The sequence below is a fragment of the Nipponia nippon genome, unplaced genomic scaffold, assembly GCF_047370975.1.
Source record: "Nipponia nippon isolate SJK-2023a ecotype South Korea unplaced genomic scaffold, ASM4737097v1 scaffold_12, whole genome shotgun sequence".
In the NCBI taxonomy this organism is placed as follows: Eukaryota; Metazoa; Chordata; class Aves; order Pelecaniformes; family Threskiornithidae; genus Nipponia; species Nipponia nippon.
In genome coordinates this window covers 6754608-6773391 of record NW_028262313.1, presented here as the reverse complement: position 1 = coordinate 6773391, position 18784 = coordinate 6754608, and the positions used below count along the sequence as shown (strand labels likewise).

The following is an 18784-nucleotide window of genomic DNA, read 5'->3' as shown; positions in this document are numbered from 1 at the left end:
AGCATTATTGCTAGTCAGATGTCAGCTGTTGTTTTTAAAGAAGTGTGAGCTAATGTGTTAAAAACACATTGGCCCCATGACCTGGCCTCTCAACACACCCTGATATCCTTTGGTACACTGGACTCTCTTTACAAGGTTGCTTTTACCAGCAGATACCACAGGTGATGTGTTGCTCTCTCTGACACCCTTTTCTGATATCTGGAAACCTCAGACAGCACTGAGAAATCCTAAAATGTGATCAGAGTCAGTCATCGTTCCAGCGCAGTCTCTTCCGACGCCGCTGTATTACCTGCATTCAGCACTGCTGGGGTGCCTGGAGGTTTGGCTCCTGGTGGAAATCGGGCACTGTCCCTCTGCTCCGGTCTGCCCATAGTCTGAGCGCTGGCTGGCTTTCCGTCACACACAGGCCTTGCAGAGTGACTCTAGCCCAGACCCACTTCTTGAAAAGCGACAACTAGCAAAGAAATTGTTCAGTTCTGCAAGCATGAATGACCAGAAGCACGTACAGGCAGAGCAGAGCTGCTATCTCTTGCTGTCTCTAGTGGATGGCTTTGAAGTTAGGAAGACTCATCTTTAGGTCTGTAAGCAGAAGAATTCAATCCCTCCTTTTGGATTACAGACGTGGAACACCTTATCATTTTTCTTTGTCCATGTAGAGGGATATTTCCATTTGCTATTTTTTCTCCCTCCCCTTAAGAGTCTTGAGGTTTGCAGCCCCCTGGGGTCAGCTTTGAACAGAGTGGGTAGCGCCTCTGTGCTGCATGTCCTCTCTAAATCCGTCCCTCCCACACTAGTAGGCAAAGACAGAACAAGCCTCAGAGGAATCCATGACATTTCTCGCCCGGCTCAAATGCAGTGAAGATGATGTTTGAAATGCCATTAGTCATGAGTGATTAGCAAAGCTTAGTTGTTGAGGTTCTTAAACCCCCTTCCAGTTCTGCAGAGGGAAGGGCATGTTTGTGGTTGTGGTTGTGTTCTTTGTAATCGAGCTCAATTTTTATGGGTTCTGCTTATCTGCGGCCATAACAGAGAGGGAAATTCACAACTGTGCTGCAATTATTAATGATCCTTTAGGGTGCTTAGAGCTCTCCATAAGCTCTCCATTTCAAATACTATATCTCTAAATAAATAAGCAAAGACCGGTCTGGTTTTTAACCTCTCTAGTGCAACTAATATTCAGGGAAGTGGTGGGGAGCCAGGCTCGGGTGCTGGATTGTAGCTGCTCCACTCTGGGTGCCTTGGTTGTTGATGGTTTCCTGAGACCCTGTGTCTGAACCCATGCTTGTTCCCTCTGCAGAAAACAATTGCTGCCATATTCATTTAAGGCATGAGGGTGTTTGTTGGTGTTTCCAATATATTGAACGCCTATCAAAAATGGTAGGAAAGCGGGAAGACAGAAATGTATCAGAAAAGCAAATACTTGTATCCCTTGTAATATTAAAATGCAATTTTAAATCATTTACAAAGAAATCCGTACTGTATGATATGAATGAGGACATGGTAACAATCAGGCCTTTAAAAACTGATTTGTCTGTGCTTTAGCACAGCATCAGCTTCATCCTCCCAAAGACCCCACAGGAACATCCCGCATGAACTCAGCTGCTCATGAAGGAGATGCAGACTTTATTGCACACTGCATCAGCACTTAGGAGGAGCTCCACCGTGCCTACTTTGGCAATTAAAATAATACTTTGGGAGAATTAAATTTCTCCGAGTCCAGGAAAACGCTAGAGAAACTAAATGCTCTTAGAGCTGAACCAGCCTTTTCCTACTTTGACAAGCTGTTCCAAGGCGGGCTGTCCATGTGCAGAAGTGCCAGGCAGTAAGGCACCTGCCTCCTGCCTAAGCTTCACTTCGCGTGGAATCATTGCTGTGTCTGCAGGGGTCCTGATCCATTAAGCTTGCTCTAATAAGGATTAATTTGTAAGTACCTCATTAGTTCAACATGAAATGCAGTAGCCATGGTCAAAATGCTTAGTCTTGCAGCCAGCCGTGGACTCTGACTACATTTAAAACTGATATTCGGTGTGCATCTCATACTTAGTGACTGCAGACATCTCATATTTAACAGTAGCTCAACAAGCAGCAGCTACAAGACAAATATATGTTTTGTGGAAATTAATCAGTGAACAAGTTCCAGCATCATCCGGTCCCTTCACCACACTCTGCCCGTGTCCCCCCAAGTTTCTCTGTTACGTAGGTGATTAACACGTTCATCTGCAAAGCCAGTAAGCACCCAGGCATCCAAAGGCAGACGGCATTTTCAGTTTTTATATTCAAACCACGTTAAGCTAGATTTTTGCAGTAAGTGACCACAAATCAGGTGAGGATTTTCTCCTCCAGGAAAGCAGTCACTCAAGGGGAAGGGCAACGTCCTAGTACGCATGAATGTCTAAAGGGGCTGAGAGAGGGTACACCAAGGGCCATGATTTCCGAACGGCTTCCTTACGCGCACAGGCATGGTTTATCTGATTATTCCAAGCAGTGAACTTGAACTTGTACACGTACCTTGTAGTTGCACATGCCAGTACAAACTGTTGAGAGCTATTCCTGAGCAGCTGGAGAAAATCTAGAGGTCGTGTGTGCAGACGAGTACTTCGCGGAGGGAGGCTTGCTGTGGGAAGGGCCGTAGAGGGTCTGTCCTCCGTCTGACAAGTCTGCCATTAGCCGCAGTCTTAAAACCCCGAGAAAGCGCCTGGGGCATGGCTGCACATTGCCACGGAGGCACCAGCTGGCACAGAGTGTGTGATACTGAGATTAACCTTATGAGAAGCCTTCGCCATTTCTGCTTATTAAACTTCAAAAAAAAAAACCAAAACCAAACAACTATCTAGGAGGAGGAACAGATCAGATATTAATGAAAGTCACGTACATCACCATCAGATTTACATAAAGGCATATTCAATTATTTTATGGCACAGATTTTAATCACTTCTTATTAACATTTCCTATTAACTTTTATTCCAACTTCTACTTAATCAGAAGTTAATCTACCACCAGAAAGAGGTACATACTTACTAGTGGGAAACAAAAATCTGATTTAAAAGGTGCACAGTAATTTAGGTACTGGTAAGTTAAACATTCCCTAAGAATCATTTTTTCCTTCTGAAATTCTTAATTACCAACAAAAGGCCATCTTTAAAAGTATCAATAACGTGAATAGTTACAGTGTTTAAAATAGAAGATTACAAAAGAGTGTATGTAGGTATGCAGACTCTCATAACAATAATTTTTAAATGAAAAGCAGTTGTTTTTTTTTAACATTCTAGTCCCCTCCGTTGCAAATGCTGGCACCTGCTTAAGTACTTGGCTGAATCAAGGCTAGGTTATCTAAACAGCATGACTTGAATCTTTCTGGCATAGAAATACAGATACAATTAAATATGTTGAAAATCTATTCTGGAATGTCATTTTTAATCAGGTAACTTGAGTAATTTTTTTTTACTTCACATTCTTACCTTCCCGTGGAATGCAGCAAAGATGTATTGATTGAAGGGAAGGGTATTGGTTCAGGATATACCAACACGCTGGTGAATGACAGATGCAATGAGATGAGGTGGTGCTTCCAGATGACACAGCCCCAGAGCACAGTCTGTGTTACAGATCTGTAGAGCTAAGTTCTGTAAAATAGGATGGCATACATTATACTAAAAAATACTACTTTGCATTCTTCTCAGATAACCCAGGCTGTTTACTTCTCAGGGACTCACAAATCTGTATTATTGTTCTTCGGTGACCACAGAAAGGGTGGGCTGTCTGGTTCCTATCACCCCACAATTTTACCATCTTCTGTCCCTTATCGCAATGGGGTTTCAAAGGAGGATATGAGTGATAGCACCCAAATGCAGCTGAAATTCAGTGACTGATTACTTAGGTTCCTTTTAAAGATCCTGGACTAACTAATCAGTAAAGCAAGAGAACTTGCTGAAAGAATGGAAAAGGGAAAATTAAAATATAACAAACACGTAATTTGCCCAAAGTTTTCAGGACAGATGGGTGGATACAGACCATTAGTAGAAAATGACATCGTTTTAGTTGCCATCTCACTGTCCAGTTTGCGTAGTGCTTATTCATCCATTTTAACTTAATAGAAACGAAATACATGTTGGTACATATCTGCCTCTGCCGTGAGGCCCTTGCGCAGATTTGATTGTAATTTTCTTGTTAATAATTTTCTATCAGTATCACGTAGTCCTGAACTTCAGTGACTGCAAAATAGGCTGCAAAGAAAATGTTTCCTACTCACTCTTGTAATTTACCATCTGATTCATTAGTCTGAGACTCTAGATTGTGATTATGTTGCAACTGTTTTGTAACTAACTTGGGTTTGTTTTCCCTTTTCAGAGAGCAGATATAGCTGTTGCCCCCCTCACCATAACACTGGTGCGAGAAGAAGTCATAGACTTTTCCAAACCCTTTATGAGCCTGGGCATCTCCATCATGATCAAGAAGCCCCAGAAATCTAAACCGGGCGTATTCTCTTTCCTGGATCCTTTGGCTTACGAAATTTGGATGTGTATAGTCTTTGCTTACATTGGCGTCAGCGTAGTTCTTTTCCTAGTCAGCAGATTCAGCCCTTACGAATGGCACTTGGAAGACAGCAGTGAAGAACCACGTGACCCTCAGAATCCTCCCGACCCTCCAAATGAGTTTGGAATATTTAACAGCCTTTGGTTTTCCCTGGGTGCCTTTATGCAGCAAGGATGCGATATTTCTCCAAGGTTTGTTCCGTATCACTCCATCACCTTTTTGCATTTTATGGTCATTTTCTGATGCCATGGTGCATATATGTTACTTTTTCAAATTTCTTTTTAATTCAAAATTTTTTATTTTGACATTCCATTCAATGCTAGGCATCAGCATCAAGCCACCACGCTTGCTAACATTCACCTCCAGAGCGAGTGGCATTGCCTTATAATGCCATTTATGCATTTCTGCCAAACTTATATACACCATGTTGAGGCTGTAAAATGCATAGGGTTTTCTGTTTTCAGCAATGCTTGGAGGGCTACCGTGTTTTTGCTGCATATCTCATTTTACGGTCATCTCCTTGGTGCATATAACATACTCTGCTTTGCAAAATAATAATTGTTTATTTAAAAAAGTCACATGCAACAGCACTTTAAAACACCTCCACTCCCATCATGGCTTCTGCTAGTCTTTTTACTTTCCTTTGTGCCTAATTTCTCTAGTTTTGTTCTTCTTGAACCATCCTCTCATCTATTACTAATTTGCTTACCACCATCTTTCATATCTTCAGGTCTCCATATGTGCCCCTCTAACAGTTATTGCATACTACCCCGTATGTGTATCGTTATTTCAATCCAGTCTAATCTGTTGTCCCTGTGTTCATAGTCAATATGGTCTAATAAGCATTGCCGGTTTCCACAAAGATTTTTCTTATTCATGAAGACAGTCTTTCTGAATAAGGCTGTAGTAAAACATGTTTGATATTAGTTCCAATTTAACAGAGAGCACTGGTATTAACTACTGTAGAATTACATTTCTTTTTTAAAGAAGCATTTTGAAAACCACCTGAGAATAGTGAAGTTCTCTCTAATTGAACAGTGCATACCACAAATGGTTTTTGAACAATATATATAATGTTTCTACATTTACACTGGTAAAATACTTCGGTGATGTGCCTGTGATAAGCAGTAAAATTATCTAGTTTCTTAGTGATGGAGCAGTAGTTTTATTTTGTATGACAATACTTCAATAACCAGTTTACAGCTATTGTAATCATTAAAAATACCTTCTTAGTACAAACAGGATGCAGTTTTTCCTGTTAACAAGGTTGCTAATTAAAGCAAGAGAGACAGATCTTTTCTAACTAAGCACTTATATTCAAAATACACCTTGTTGATCTCCATATTTGTGTACCTTTTTCAGTACCTGAATCATTGAAAAGTTGCCTGATTTTCCCCGTCCATAGAGTGGCAGGGATCTTGAGTAGCCTCACTGACGCAAGTGACAAAACTCCTATGAAGTTGCACGGAAAGGATCATGATTTTACCTGTTATAATGCAATAATGGTCCTTGAAGTTCACAGTCATTGCACATTCAAATCTAATGATTGCAGCGAAATCCAGGACTTTCAGAGATACTGGCGTATGCCTGTTGGTATTTGATGCAAGTCATGCATATGTTCTAAAAGTCTTCATAGCAGCAATTAGATTTCATCTTTATTGAGAGATGCATATATATCCTACGTAAAACGCACACACATTTTTGCCTGGACATGACCATGCGTTAGTGTTCGCAGAGTTATCGGTGTTGGAGTGTGCTGCCTCCCTGTACAGTTATGGCTGTTAGCCTTCTCCTCCTGTTTATACACTGTGTTTCTGCTTTATTCCTAAGTTCTGTACTGAAACTTTGCCTCTCTACTTGCTGTTAAAGGTGATAAGTAGTGATAACATTTAAATTGCTGTTGACCATGTGTGTGCCCAATATAAAGGACCGGGAAATAAGCACTGGGACATCACATGGAAAGCTGCAGGCATTGCACTGTTTCCGCTAGGTCTGTTTATTGACAGTTAAATAGAAGTGCATAGGATTTTTGTTAAGCTCTCATGTGACTCTTTGACATGTTCAGCCATTTACTTTATATAACGAGTGGAACATATTCTGGGTTTTTTTCAATACTACCATGATAAGTGCCTTGGAAATACCTAAAAAAAAAAAGAGACAGCAGTAAATCTATTTATTTTATCTGTCCATCAGAAGCTATTAGCTCAGTATTAATACATGGCCCTCGTTTGAAGACATTGTCCGGTTATTTTGTTATCTTTCATGATAACAGATTCCAGGCAGTTACAGGCATTGTTACTGAAAAAAAGAGAAATTTAATACCTTGGTTTAAATTCCAGAAACACCGTTCCTTTGACCAATATGTTGATTTAAGTTGATTAAATGTCAAATTTCTTTTCCGTAGAAGGGACTATTCCCAAGTATTCCATTCTTAATCCGTATCTTTGTAAGGTTACGCCATTCACAGTACATTGACTATATGAATGTTTCATACTATTTTATTGCCATTAAAAGGGGCTTCATTCTTCCATTGTGAGTTTTGTCTGAATAAATTTCTTATATGAGAGCATACAGCACTTGTAGAGAGATGCCGACAAGCAGTCTGGAGAGATCACTTTTGTACTTGCTGATAAAGGCTCTTTCAGCTGCCTTTGTGTGGAACAGCTGTGACATCTAATGACTAGTTAGATCTATCCTCGGTGAGTATGCTGTGTGGATATTCCAGAGGATATATCCCTATACTCTCCTCTCTGTATTTAATAGGAGTCGTCTAAACGGAATCAGATAGCAGCCAAAGGATGGGGGTTAGCGCATCCCTTGATGGAATCAACATTTGTTCCAGCAGTTTTGTTCTGCTATCAAAGGCTGCTGTGTTTTCTGCATAGTGAGCTAAAGCATTGAAAATTCACTTTTGATGGATCAAAAGTAGATTATTAAACTCGCTTTAATGTAAGATGCGTACAGCAAATGGAATCAGGAGAAAACAGTCAAATTTGTAACACTGTTCTGAGCGAAAGTATCTTTGAAATCTCTGTGAGAGCATGTATTTTCATTTTGCTCTTTATTCATGTGGAACAAAGAGGCTAGATTAATTAATTGCTGATGGAAAAAGACAGGGTGTTCATTAAAAATTATCTCATGAGGTTGGTCATTTAAGAGGGTGCATTTCTAGATCCCTGTTTTCACAGCAGAAGACTCAAGAGACTCCTATTAAAGGCCATGGGAATGACTTTGTGGGACTTTCAAAATAGCAAGGAGAGCTGTTTAACTAGATATTTCTGAAACTCCCACTGCCAGTTCCTATGATGGAAGCATCTCAAGTCAGCGCTTTAGATGCTGTTATGTATTGTGTTCTGTCTTGGTGGCTGCGGTGAGGGCGGCCTGGCTGCGTGAGGCTGGCAGGAGAGGCAGGGGGCTGGCCGGGCCTGCGAGCCAGGGACCCAGCTCGCAGCTTGGTGGGTACCGGGTGAGGTGTGCTCGGAATATGGAGGGGTTCTAGACCAGTTGTTGTTCAGGGTTATTTGTCAATATAACAGCCATCTTGTATCGATCAGAAGAGCCCAATTAAAAATTGAGTAGTGTGAGCAGCTTATTATTTCTGTGTACTATAGGAAATCAAATCTGTTCTCTGGCCAGGAGTAGGAACAAAATTCGAGCTATTTTCATTAAAAAATGAGGTTTTGATTGAATGTATTATTCTTCTGGAAACTGAATGTGAATTTGAATATTTATTTTGTTTTTCTCTTGTTACTAATTTGCTCTCATTTGACTCCATGCTTCCTTTTAAATTTCCTCTCAAGGTATGCACTCTTCCTGTTTACTTCCTTTTGAAACCACCGTCTGACCTTGTTTTGATAATTGAGTTACAATTCTGTTATTCCGGGTCGTTGTTACTCCTCTCATTTGTTAACACTCTAATTCACTTTAAAATAATGTCGTGCAAAGTATGTATTTATTGAGGTAATTTGGAAAACGACATGCGGGGATAAAGCATTAGTTGTTTGGTTTTAAATTACAACAGTGCACACTTGGATAGGTACGTCTTCATCAGAAAAAGTGGTGCTGGTATTAAAAGCTGTGATTGATTTTTCTATAATTATTATCTGAGTAATGGACAAACATTTCTGTGGTTCACAGTACAAACCATACAAGTATTCTCTTATTACCAGCCCAGTGTTTATGTACTAACTCTTTTTCTCCTGCATCCCTCTACACCAGCCCCTGCAGTGGGTATAAGGAGTCTTCATATCAGCAGATGGACTGGGGGACACTGGGGTCCTTTGGACAAGGAGGCTGCCAGGCCATGCTCGTCCGTGTTCTTGTTCTTCAGCTCTCTCTGTCTGTCTGTCTGTCCTTCAGAGTCAGCTTTGTGGTTTGGTTTGTTTTTCTTTTGCCCCATCCTGTGCTACCACCAATCACAGCTATCTCAGCCCAGACTGCTTCATAGTAGCAGCTGTTTAATCTTCCTTTTCATGCTCATTGGAAAACTCGGGGAGAAATGACTCTGTAGTGACATCCAGTTTTCTTCCAAGTGACCTCAACTCTTCCGAGAACAGCTCTAGTCCTCATCTAGCAAGACCCCTCTCTTGCGTGTAGGACCCTCAGGGAAGTGCCGTCTTTGTCAAGGGATCCAGCCATGCCCACCTTCCCCTGCCTCTCACCTGTTCTCCATTTTTCGTCCTGTATCTGTCTGACTTGGTTCATGCAGGTTGCAAGATGTCTGGGGCAAGATATTTTTACCTTTCTCTGTGTGTAATATGCTGTATGAGCATGCAGCTGAACACAGACTTTTTATTGTTACAGCAGTGTGAGCTTGAGGTTTCACTGGTTTGGAAAATGCTTGTCTTCTGCACATCTTCATCCCAGCAACCCATCTGTCCTGCTAACAGAAGGGGCAGCTACCAGTGCAAGTGAGACATTTCCTATGGGAAACTACAGGGAGAATGAACACATACTATTTTGTTCCCAATAGTTCCATTGAATTTAGTTAAACACCCTGGCAAGTCTTTTTTTTCATCTTCCTATTTCAAGACCTACTGTAAAGCAAGAGGGCCACGGGAACCTGGAAACCCCCGATAAAGCTAGTCTTGCTGCATGCAGGTGGATGTTTCATCTGCTGTACCTGCTAGCCAGACTTCTGCTCAGTCTGGCTCTGAAACTGCCCACCTCGCTGCAGGGAGGAGGAATCCAACTCCGGGTCTTCTCTGAAGGTGGAAAGCATGTAGTGAAAGAATGAACAAAAGGGAGATGAACTGCACCTGACGTAGCCATCTAAAAGCAATAGGCTGTGTTTTAGTTAGGCATCTCGGTTCCCTCCAAAGTCATGAGACAGATGGGCACCTTCAGACTTATCCCACACTACAGCAAGTGAGATAAATCTCTTTCTGACGGTGTCTGTCTCTTCTTCTCTCTGCTGGCTCCAAAGGGAGCCTTAACGCAACAAGTTCAGCAGGCGCTGCTTTGTAGTTGGCTAAGATTATGTCAGCCCGTGTAAGAGGCTGTTCGGTGTGTAGGGTATCGAGTTTTATAAAGCAGCTAAAGCCAAGACCCTAACTGGTAAGGGAGCTGGCCAGGAGGGACTTTAGCCATCTGTAAAATCCCCAGATACTCACTTGACACCTACAAAGAATGTAGAGCGAGGTAGAGAGATTCCTTGACTTACTACATTATTCTGGATTTGTATTTCTGCAACTTACCTTTGCAGCTACTCAGTAGCCTTCTGTAAGCGAGCACAGCTGCAGCACAGCCCAGGTTGAAATTTGGTAGCCTTTTATCCTCTTGGGAGGCCCTCAAGAACAGCCGGGAAGCTGCCTCCGCTTGCCGGTGATCTGGCGGATGTGTGCCTGCCCTGAGGAAGCACACGCAGGCCAGAGCGATGGCGATGTCTCTCAGAGTTCACACCTCGAAAGTCACTGCTTCCTGATGGACAAAGAGGTGATACTTCACCTCTCAAGCTTCCCTAAGCTTTGTAACCACCTGAACTGCCTTGCACATTGGTCCTGACTTGATGCAGCAGTCCCTGGAGTGCTAACTGGGCTGGCAGGTGGTGCATGCTGTCATCCATGGGAACCAGCCTGCATCTGCCCTCTCCGTGGGAGCTGCTGCTTCAGTTTCTTGGGCAGAGGAGAGTGGAGAACAGCCAGGCTCCACCTCTTAGTTTGTTTCTCCACATTCCTCTAACCTATTCCAGATTGCTCTCTCTGTTTTTATTGTGTTGGCATTTTTTTTTCTTTGGTGTGTTCTTTAATGTTGGATGGATATTTTTTTTTTCTTTCTTTTCTCTTAATAATTTAATGGGATTTTTTTAATGGCTCAGGCAATCCCAGGCTCTGGCCAAGACTAGGCAGTTTACCAGCTACCCCCCCGTGTGGGTGGGGTGGGGGCACGTCAAGAGACTTTTGCTTTTTTCCTGTCTCCATCTGTTGGTAGGACAACTTGTACCCACTGTCTGGGGATGGCACTGAGGGTCTTGAAGGAAACAAATAAACAGGTAAGAGTTTTCTTGCTTTCTGTTTCTTCCTTTCACACAAACTGAGGACTACAGCACCCAGGTTCCACAGATTTAATCTATCTGGGACTGATTCTTCCTCCACTGGTATCAGTAGAGTTAAGGGAATACATATGAAATGGCTTTGTCTCAGCTCCTGAAATAATTCCTTATCAACATGCTCTGTTTGAAGAATAAGCACTGTACATGGCGGTGAAATTCTCCACCCAGCTGAGCAGTGTGGCACTTGCATCTTTCAGCCCCAAATAAATATTTTGAGCCTGATGTTCAATTGCTTTAAAGCATCAAGAGCTCTTACTGACAGGATCTAGACCTCCTGACCACTAGGCATTTTGTAATTATATGTTTACAAATCAGCTTTTTTTTAGTCCTTATGGTATCCTTTTAAAAAACAAAAACCACAACAAAACCAGGACACAATTAAATTTTTTTATGCTTCCTTCTCTGTTGCTCTGGTGGTTATAAAGGAGGAATACGCTTGGCTTGGAACAGTGCAACATGCAAATTTTAGTTAACGTAAAACAAACCAGCCTCTCTCCTCACTTCAATATGCAGATTCAGTCTGTAATTCCTGCTAGGTTGTGATGCAAGAAGGATACCGGATCATTTTTGTTTTATTCCTTTGCATGTTTACTCGGATTCCTTTTTGCAGTTTCCTACATCTTACACTTTGAGAGTCAATGCAATTACATTCGCGTCCTCCAAGCTGGGCAGCCCCCAAAGAGACACGATGCTGGCATGTCACAGCAGGCAAATCCAGCCTCCGGGAAAGGCTGGGCAAGCAGAGAAGACAGAAGTCTTCTGGCAAAAGACTTCTCTAGCAAAGGGTCTGTGGAAGTCAGGAGAGCTTGTTCCTCTCTAAGCCTCCAGTGAGGTTGGCTCAGATGAATTATTTCTTAATTGACTGTCCTTGTTTTCACTGAAAGACTGGAGAGAGTTTAACTGGGTAAGACCAGGTGCATGCTGAGTTTGCTCTCCTGAGGAAGGCTATCAGGAGCTGGCTCACAGTCCGCCTGCACACAGATACCTGGAGGATCTGAACAAAAGGGTTGTGCATGTGAATTTCTCCTCAATAAAAAAAAAAAAAACAAGGAATGTCTTCAAAGCAATTTGATGATGTGTGTTTTTCCATAGATCTCTCTCAGGGCGAATTGTCGGAGGAGTCTGGTGGTTCTTCACTCTCATCATTATCTCTTCCTACACTGCTAATCTTGCTGCCTTCCTTACGGTGGAAAGGATGGTTTCTCCCATAGAGAGCGCAGAGGACCTGGCTAAACAAACCGAAATAGCCTATGGCACTTTGGATTCAGGCTCAACCAAAGAATTCTTTAGAGTAAGTCTGTTAAATCTCCATTAGAGCTTTTCTAAACTGTAAGTGCCTAATATACGGTTTTCAGTCTTTTGTTTCTACCCAACTGTAATAGCTATTCTGATGGAAGCTGCTTTGTGCAATCGGGACAGGCCTAAGTGCAGATTTTAATATCAAAACACATTTTGTCAAAAATGAGTGGTTTTGCTCAACCTGAAACATCTCAAGATGGAAAACTGGACCTCTGCTATCATGGGAAGGTTTTTTTCAACACCAGTTTCAGAACCTCAGTCTGATGAGCAATAATGCAGTCGTTAGCACAATATTTAGCAAAGAAAACTCTTGGAGGAGTGATGCTCTTGACCTACTTGCTCTGTTTGCCCAGCTGGCAGCCATTAATGCCATCCGACATCAGTGTTCACTTGCCAGAATGAGAACGGGGATGGGAGGCAAGTGTTGCTGTTCGTTTCTATATGGTGCCTTGATTGCTGCTGTTGTTGTTGCTATGTTTTCATTGCTCGCCAGCGTCTGGCTGTGGCTGTATCAGTCAGGGGTGGAACATCTGTACCCCAGAACACTGACGTGTATTCACCTTGGTTAGGGAAATGCTGGGTTTGCAATATTTGGGGGTAGGAGGGAGTATACACTTTTATTTAAGATCATCCTTTCCTTCTCCACTTGCCAAGCCACAAGCTGAACTGCAGAGAGTTTGGTGAGGGTCATTAAAAACTCTAAATACGACCTCAGACCACTTTTATGTATCTAAAAGTGTTGCGACCTGAAAAGCTCTTATTTCTGGCCTTTCCAAGGGCGAACTGAAATGCTCAGCCTTTTCAGGGAGCTCTTGGTTCTCTCTCAGCAGTGCCAATCAGATGCCATTCAAACCCACATTTTTTTGTATAGAAAAGTGGTCAGTGCTGCAGGACTAATTATTGCCTGTCAGGCATACTGACCAGGTGCAAGTGTGAGGGAGGAGGGAGCCAAAAAGCCTTGCTGCTGTAGGCCGATTAAATACTGATGGCTCCTTGAATTTGCTTAAAATTTCAATACGTGACCACACACACCCACTTACGTGTATGTATAAATCTGATGTAAAGCTGGAAGTGAATGCAAAGGTATTTTATGAAGCTTTTGTACTCTGCCTTAGTTATATGTAATGTCTTTATGTAAAAATAGATACTCAATAGTCTTAATTAATTGTGGTGGCAGGTACGTCACAACGGCTTCTGTTTTTATTAAAATCCTGTAAGATAAGCACTGACCTTGTGAGGGTGACCTAAGTGTGTAAAAATTTGTATTCTGTGTAATTATCAGCCTGAGGCAGCATTATCTGCAGAGCAAAAAATGAGTTGAGTGGACCTGTCAGAAGTGGTAGCACAACTGGATTAGAAATACTGGTGCTGTTTACAGTCACTATGCTGTACTTAGGGGGAAAAAATCTTCTGAATATCTTGTTACTGTTAATACAGAAAGAGGGATTGTACGGGGGTGTTTCTTCATTTCCTTAATAGTTTGACATAGCAAGGAAATCCCTTCTCACCGAGAGATCAAAGGAATGAGTATTTCGTGTGAAAGGATACAAAGTCTAGTAAATGTATGAATACTTTGTTGTGCTGTTAATAGTCTTGAGATGAGCTGTGACTCTCTCCTGGTGCTGGAGAAAGTGGGGCTGTAAATGAGGATGATCTGTCAGGAGCCGCCTGCTCCATCAGGCAGGGAGAGGAGTCGGATGGGGAAGGAGGAGAGCAGAGCCCCAGTGGTAGTGGAGCGGGGCGTAACGCCTGCTCTGGTGATCCGGGTGGGCCAAGTGGGAAGGAGAATGGGCCCTAAGAGGTGCTTCTCTCTCCTCGGCATTCTCAAGGCACACAACATAATTTCAGTTGTATTAACTTTTGCAGAGTAATTAATTTGAATGGAGTGATGCAGCCATGAAACTGTTGTAATTAGAGTCGTCTTCAGTTGATTTGAGAAGGGCAAAAGCTTTGCCTTAGATTAAATGCATATGTTCACATAAATACTTCATTGTACAGTCTTTATTAGCTACTTAATAAGATGGTAATGATGGCTGAAACTTGAAATAACTCTTAGAGGACACTTGGTTCCTGAGCGCCTGCTGCGCAGACTATGCCTGCTCTGTGGTTTGGGATACTTTTCTCCCTGTAAGTGCTTTTCTCACTACTACTAGAGCATCAGTGGGAGTGATAGTGGTCTGAGTCAGAAAAAGCCATGAGTTCTCTGGGGTACAATGTGATGCTTATTCCCTCTGTGAGGGAAATCTCCTCCTCCACCCATTCCCCACCAGCATTTAACCAATTCAAGCAACAGTTGGCTGAGTGGGTCAGGATCATCTATCCAGTAAGAAAGGAAGCTTCTAACTGAGGGGATGGCTACATGAGCAAGTTAGTGCAATCCTATGTACACACACTCTGCTGTGGCATGTGAGAGGTAGCTAAATCTTCCCTAGAGATGGGAGAAGTGACCTGGCTGTGAGCAGGAGGTCAGCACATGTGTAGAGGCACCCAGAACAGTAACTTGGCTTTGTAGCTGGGCCATGACTTCACACAGAAGGCACAGGACAGAGTCTTTCCAAGATCCCATAAAGAAGCTTATATAGGTATATCTCTTCCTAGAGCTGCAAAGCTAAAATGTTTCTCAAAGATGTTAGTCAGATGTTGATCTTAGTGGCTGCTGTTGGCCAGTGAAAGGTGCCAGACTGACAACAGCAAGGGAAAATTGCCTCCGAATGCATCATAGAGGGACGACACGTCAGTGAGCTTCAGATACCCACCGTCTTGTCTGCGTGTGCTAGAAGGAGCTCCTTTAGAGCCTTCAGTCCATGGCTCCTTTCTGCCCACCCCATTTTCAACCAGGGTCACTTCTGAAGGTTTCTTTTACAGTGTGGATACCTGTCTGGTAGGAACTGGAACGAAACCAGCACCTCATTTCAGATGAACAGATGGTAATGACTTTCAGCCACTTCAGACCTGGGCAGACTCCAGCTAGTGACCTATTTTATGGTGTTGGCTGTTTCCCTAAACATCGCAGTGTCTCCCAGATAGACGCTATCCCAGCTATGTAGATTAAAGCTAGATACACTATTGCTGCTTCAAGCGTGCACAACGACTGCTGTTGGCGTGACATGCTCTCACAGTTATAACAAGAGAGCCTATTTTTTATAACAGTTTCACAGGAGGCACTGTTCACACTTGTCACTTGGTGACTCTTTGCATCAGGGCATTTGTCCCCCCAGTATATCTAAGAGCCAAATGAACCTTCCTGCATTTTCATGGTTGTTGCTTGTTTCTGCTCAGAAACATTTTACATTTTGCACTAATTAGCTCATAAAGGCATTTAAATGGCAATCAATAGATTACATCAATTCCTTTTTGGCTTTCAAAGGGCATTCATCCATATTGGAAAGGAAAAGAAAGAACCTCTCCTTAGATATTTATTAACATACAGTCTCAGATTAAGGACTCCAAAATACCTCTTTCTCTTTCTTGAAAACCAGCAAAGGCCTGTACTAGAAAGCAATTTCAAATCACTAAGCTACTACTTTTAAGGGTGTATCTGTTAGAATTAACATCTTCTAAAACATTCAATTAAAGCTTCAGCATATCTGAGCAGCTCATCAAATCAATATAACACCATTTAATCCAAATTCAGCACTGATCCTAAGTATAATACCACAGTCTAATAGGTTTCAGACCTCCAATATGCATATATTCAAAAGGCATGACCTTTACAACCAATTAGTAATTCTTATGTAAGCTTGGCTGTATTTGAACTTCAGTGGAAGCAGAACGTGTTTCTAGACTGTCGTGGTTTAATCCCAGTCGGCAGCTAAGCACCACACAGCTGCTCGCTCCCCCTCCCAGTGGGATGGGGGAGAGAATCAGAAAAAAAAAGTAAAACCCACAGGTTGAGATAAAGAGAGTTTAATAGGACAGCAGAGGAGGGGAAAAAATAATAATGATAAAAGAATATACGAAACAAGTGATGCACAATGCAATTGCTCACCACCCGCTGACCGATGCCCAGCCCGTCCCCCAGCATCAGTCGCTGTCCCCCGGCCAACTCCCCCCAGTTTATATACTGGGCATGACGTGATGTGGTATGGAATAGCCCTGTGGCCAGTCTGGGTCAGCTGTCCTGGCTGTGCCCCCTCCCAGCTTCTTGTGCACCTGGCAGAGCGTGGGAAGCTGAAAAGTCCTTGATTTAGTGTAAGCACTGCTTAGCAACAGCTAAAACATCAGTGGGTTATCAACATTGTTCTCATCCTAAATCCAAACCACAGCACTGTACCAGCTTCTAGGAAGAAAATTATCTCTATCCCAGCCGAAACCAGGACATAGACATTTAGAAATATAAATTACTCTTGAATTTCTGGTGGTTTCTTCTAATTGACAGCAGATGTGTTAAGAGACTTCTGTAAAATAACTTGCAAGTATGTGTTTGATCATTGGCAAACACAGCTGACCTGCTAGTACACTTTACTGAAAGCCTGAAATTTCAGAAGGAGTCCTCAAAATTGATCTGATGTGACGACTTCATAGGTTGAAATATTGAGGCAGGTAACATTTAGCAAGATCTTGCATTAGGTCGTTCTCCCTTTTGTGGGAAATTGAAGGTGGCTCATATCACACCATTACTGATGTAGTTAATCACTGTTAACTAAAACTGAAGACAAAGGAGGCCTCAAAGGACTGATATTTTATTGTGGAACTTTGTATTTTTCTCAGCAATGGTTTCAAGGATGTCCCTGACAAAACGACTCTACTATCCAATGGCTCCCCCGTGCCTCAGATTAAATGACTTGCTGCTCTGAAGTCAGTTCCTCATTTTTTCTCCTGGAAGTGGCACTAGTGGCCGGGCCTGTTAGCAGTTTCAGTAGGAAGGCCAAAGATCCTTTGGACATGATGGTTCCTGCTCTTACAGTTGGTTACTCCTACCTGGCACTGATGTTCATGAGTATGGCGTAGAGAGTTTGACACTGACATTGCTTCTGCTGTCGATAAGGACTTCAGCATCAGTGCCTGGAGGAGTCAAATTCAAGCACAGCTTAGATACTTCAGATACTATTTTTAGGAATTTTTTGCAACATGGTACAAAATTCACAGCTAAGGCTAAAGTCTCCGTTACTTCAGGACACATGGGAGCGATATCTGACTTGAGGACACCGAGGAGTCTGCACGTGCTTTCCTTGTGCCTCCTGTGTAAAGGCTTCACTTCTCATTGCACTTGGATAGCCTGCCCAGACACTTCAATAATATTTTGCTCTTAATTAATGTTTTGCAATACTTTTATGCCTTTGTGGGCACATTTAGCACTTGAAATTTCTCTTCATCAGTTTTCCAAAAAGTGGTTCTTTCCAAACCAGGTTCAGATGTGAGGCCTTTCTGGACTTCATATATACATGAAATATGCTATAAAGCTACAATTTTTAGGACATGGAAAGCCAGGGTAAGGATGGCCCCTAAGGTGGTACCCTTTTTTCTCCCTTCTTGGTTTCATCAAGTCTGAATAGTTCAGTAAGAGCAGATAGAAAAGCACGAGATGCCCTGGCAAGAGGCTTTGCATTTCTGTCTGCAGCTCTGGTTGCCCATGCTGAGGAAGGGTGCTTTGACATGGAAACACATACCAGAAAAAGCATGTAAATATGGTAAGGGGACTGGTGAGGTCTCTCTTGAAACGAACTTTAAGTACAACTTGTTTAGCTGATAAAACTAAAGCCAATACAGAAAATGATCTGTTCACAAGAAAAGAAAAAAACACTAGACAGATGAGCACCAAAGCAGAAAATAAACATTTATCTGAAAAAACAGTGAAAGAACAAATGAACAAATTGACCCCAAATTCCTTAGAAATTAAAAAAACATTCCTTAAACCCATCAAAAGGATTTTGAAATACCTTCCACTAAAAGCACTTGGGGTAACTAAAACCTCCACTCCTGTTCAGGCAGGGCTTTATCAGGGGCCGTACGAGGTGGGGCTGCAGTGGCACCCGTGACACCGGCGGGTCCCTCCCAGCTCCAAAGAGCTGAATCCCACCCCAGCCGGCAGCGTGCAGAGAGGGCTCCCTGTGACGGTCCCTCCCGGGCCCTCGGTAAGGGCAGGCTGTGGCAGCTGAGGCTGGTCCCGCGGCAGGCAGCCAGGCAGGAGCATGGCACCATCCCAGACCCATTAGGGAGAGAGGGAGAAATAATGACCGTAATGCGTTCTGAAGCACTAGCATATTACACCCGGTTATAAGATAAAGAGCTCATTGCTTTCCTCTGATGATAAGGTTGTATGAAGACAAGAGGTAAGGGAAATAAATTCTACCAGCAAGCGGTTTAGGTAAGGAAAAGCCTTGAATTATGAACCAATAGCTGCTGTGCGGTTTTTATGCATTCTGTGCAATCAAACGATATTGAGATCATCATTAGAGCCTATTA

At 42.6% G+C, this 18784-nt stretch overlaps 1 protein-coding gene across 6 annotated transcripts in view; it reads left to right on the top strand.

Moving 5' to 3' along the window:
• GRIA3 (glutamate ionotropic receptor AMPA type subunit 3) overlaps positions 1-18784 on the top strand; it is a 160153-nt gene that overhangs the window by 108287 nt on the left and 33082 nt on the right. For all 6 annotated transcript variants that reach the window (XR_015702587.1, XR_015702589.1, XR_015702588.1 and 3 more), the window contains exons 11-12: positions 4345-4721; positions 12173-12371. Coding sequence is in view for 3 of the 6 variants with exons in the window: in XM_087748578.1 (XP_087604704.1) it covers positions 4345-4721; positions 12173-12371 (576 nt within the window). In the remaining 3 variants the exon portion in view is untranslated. The remainder of the gene's footprint in view (positions 1-4344; positions 4722-12172; positions 12372-18784) is intronic.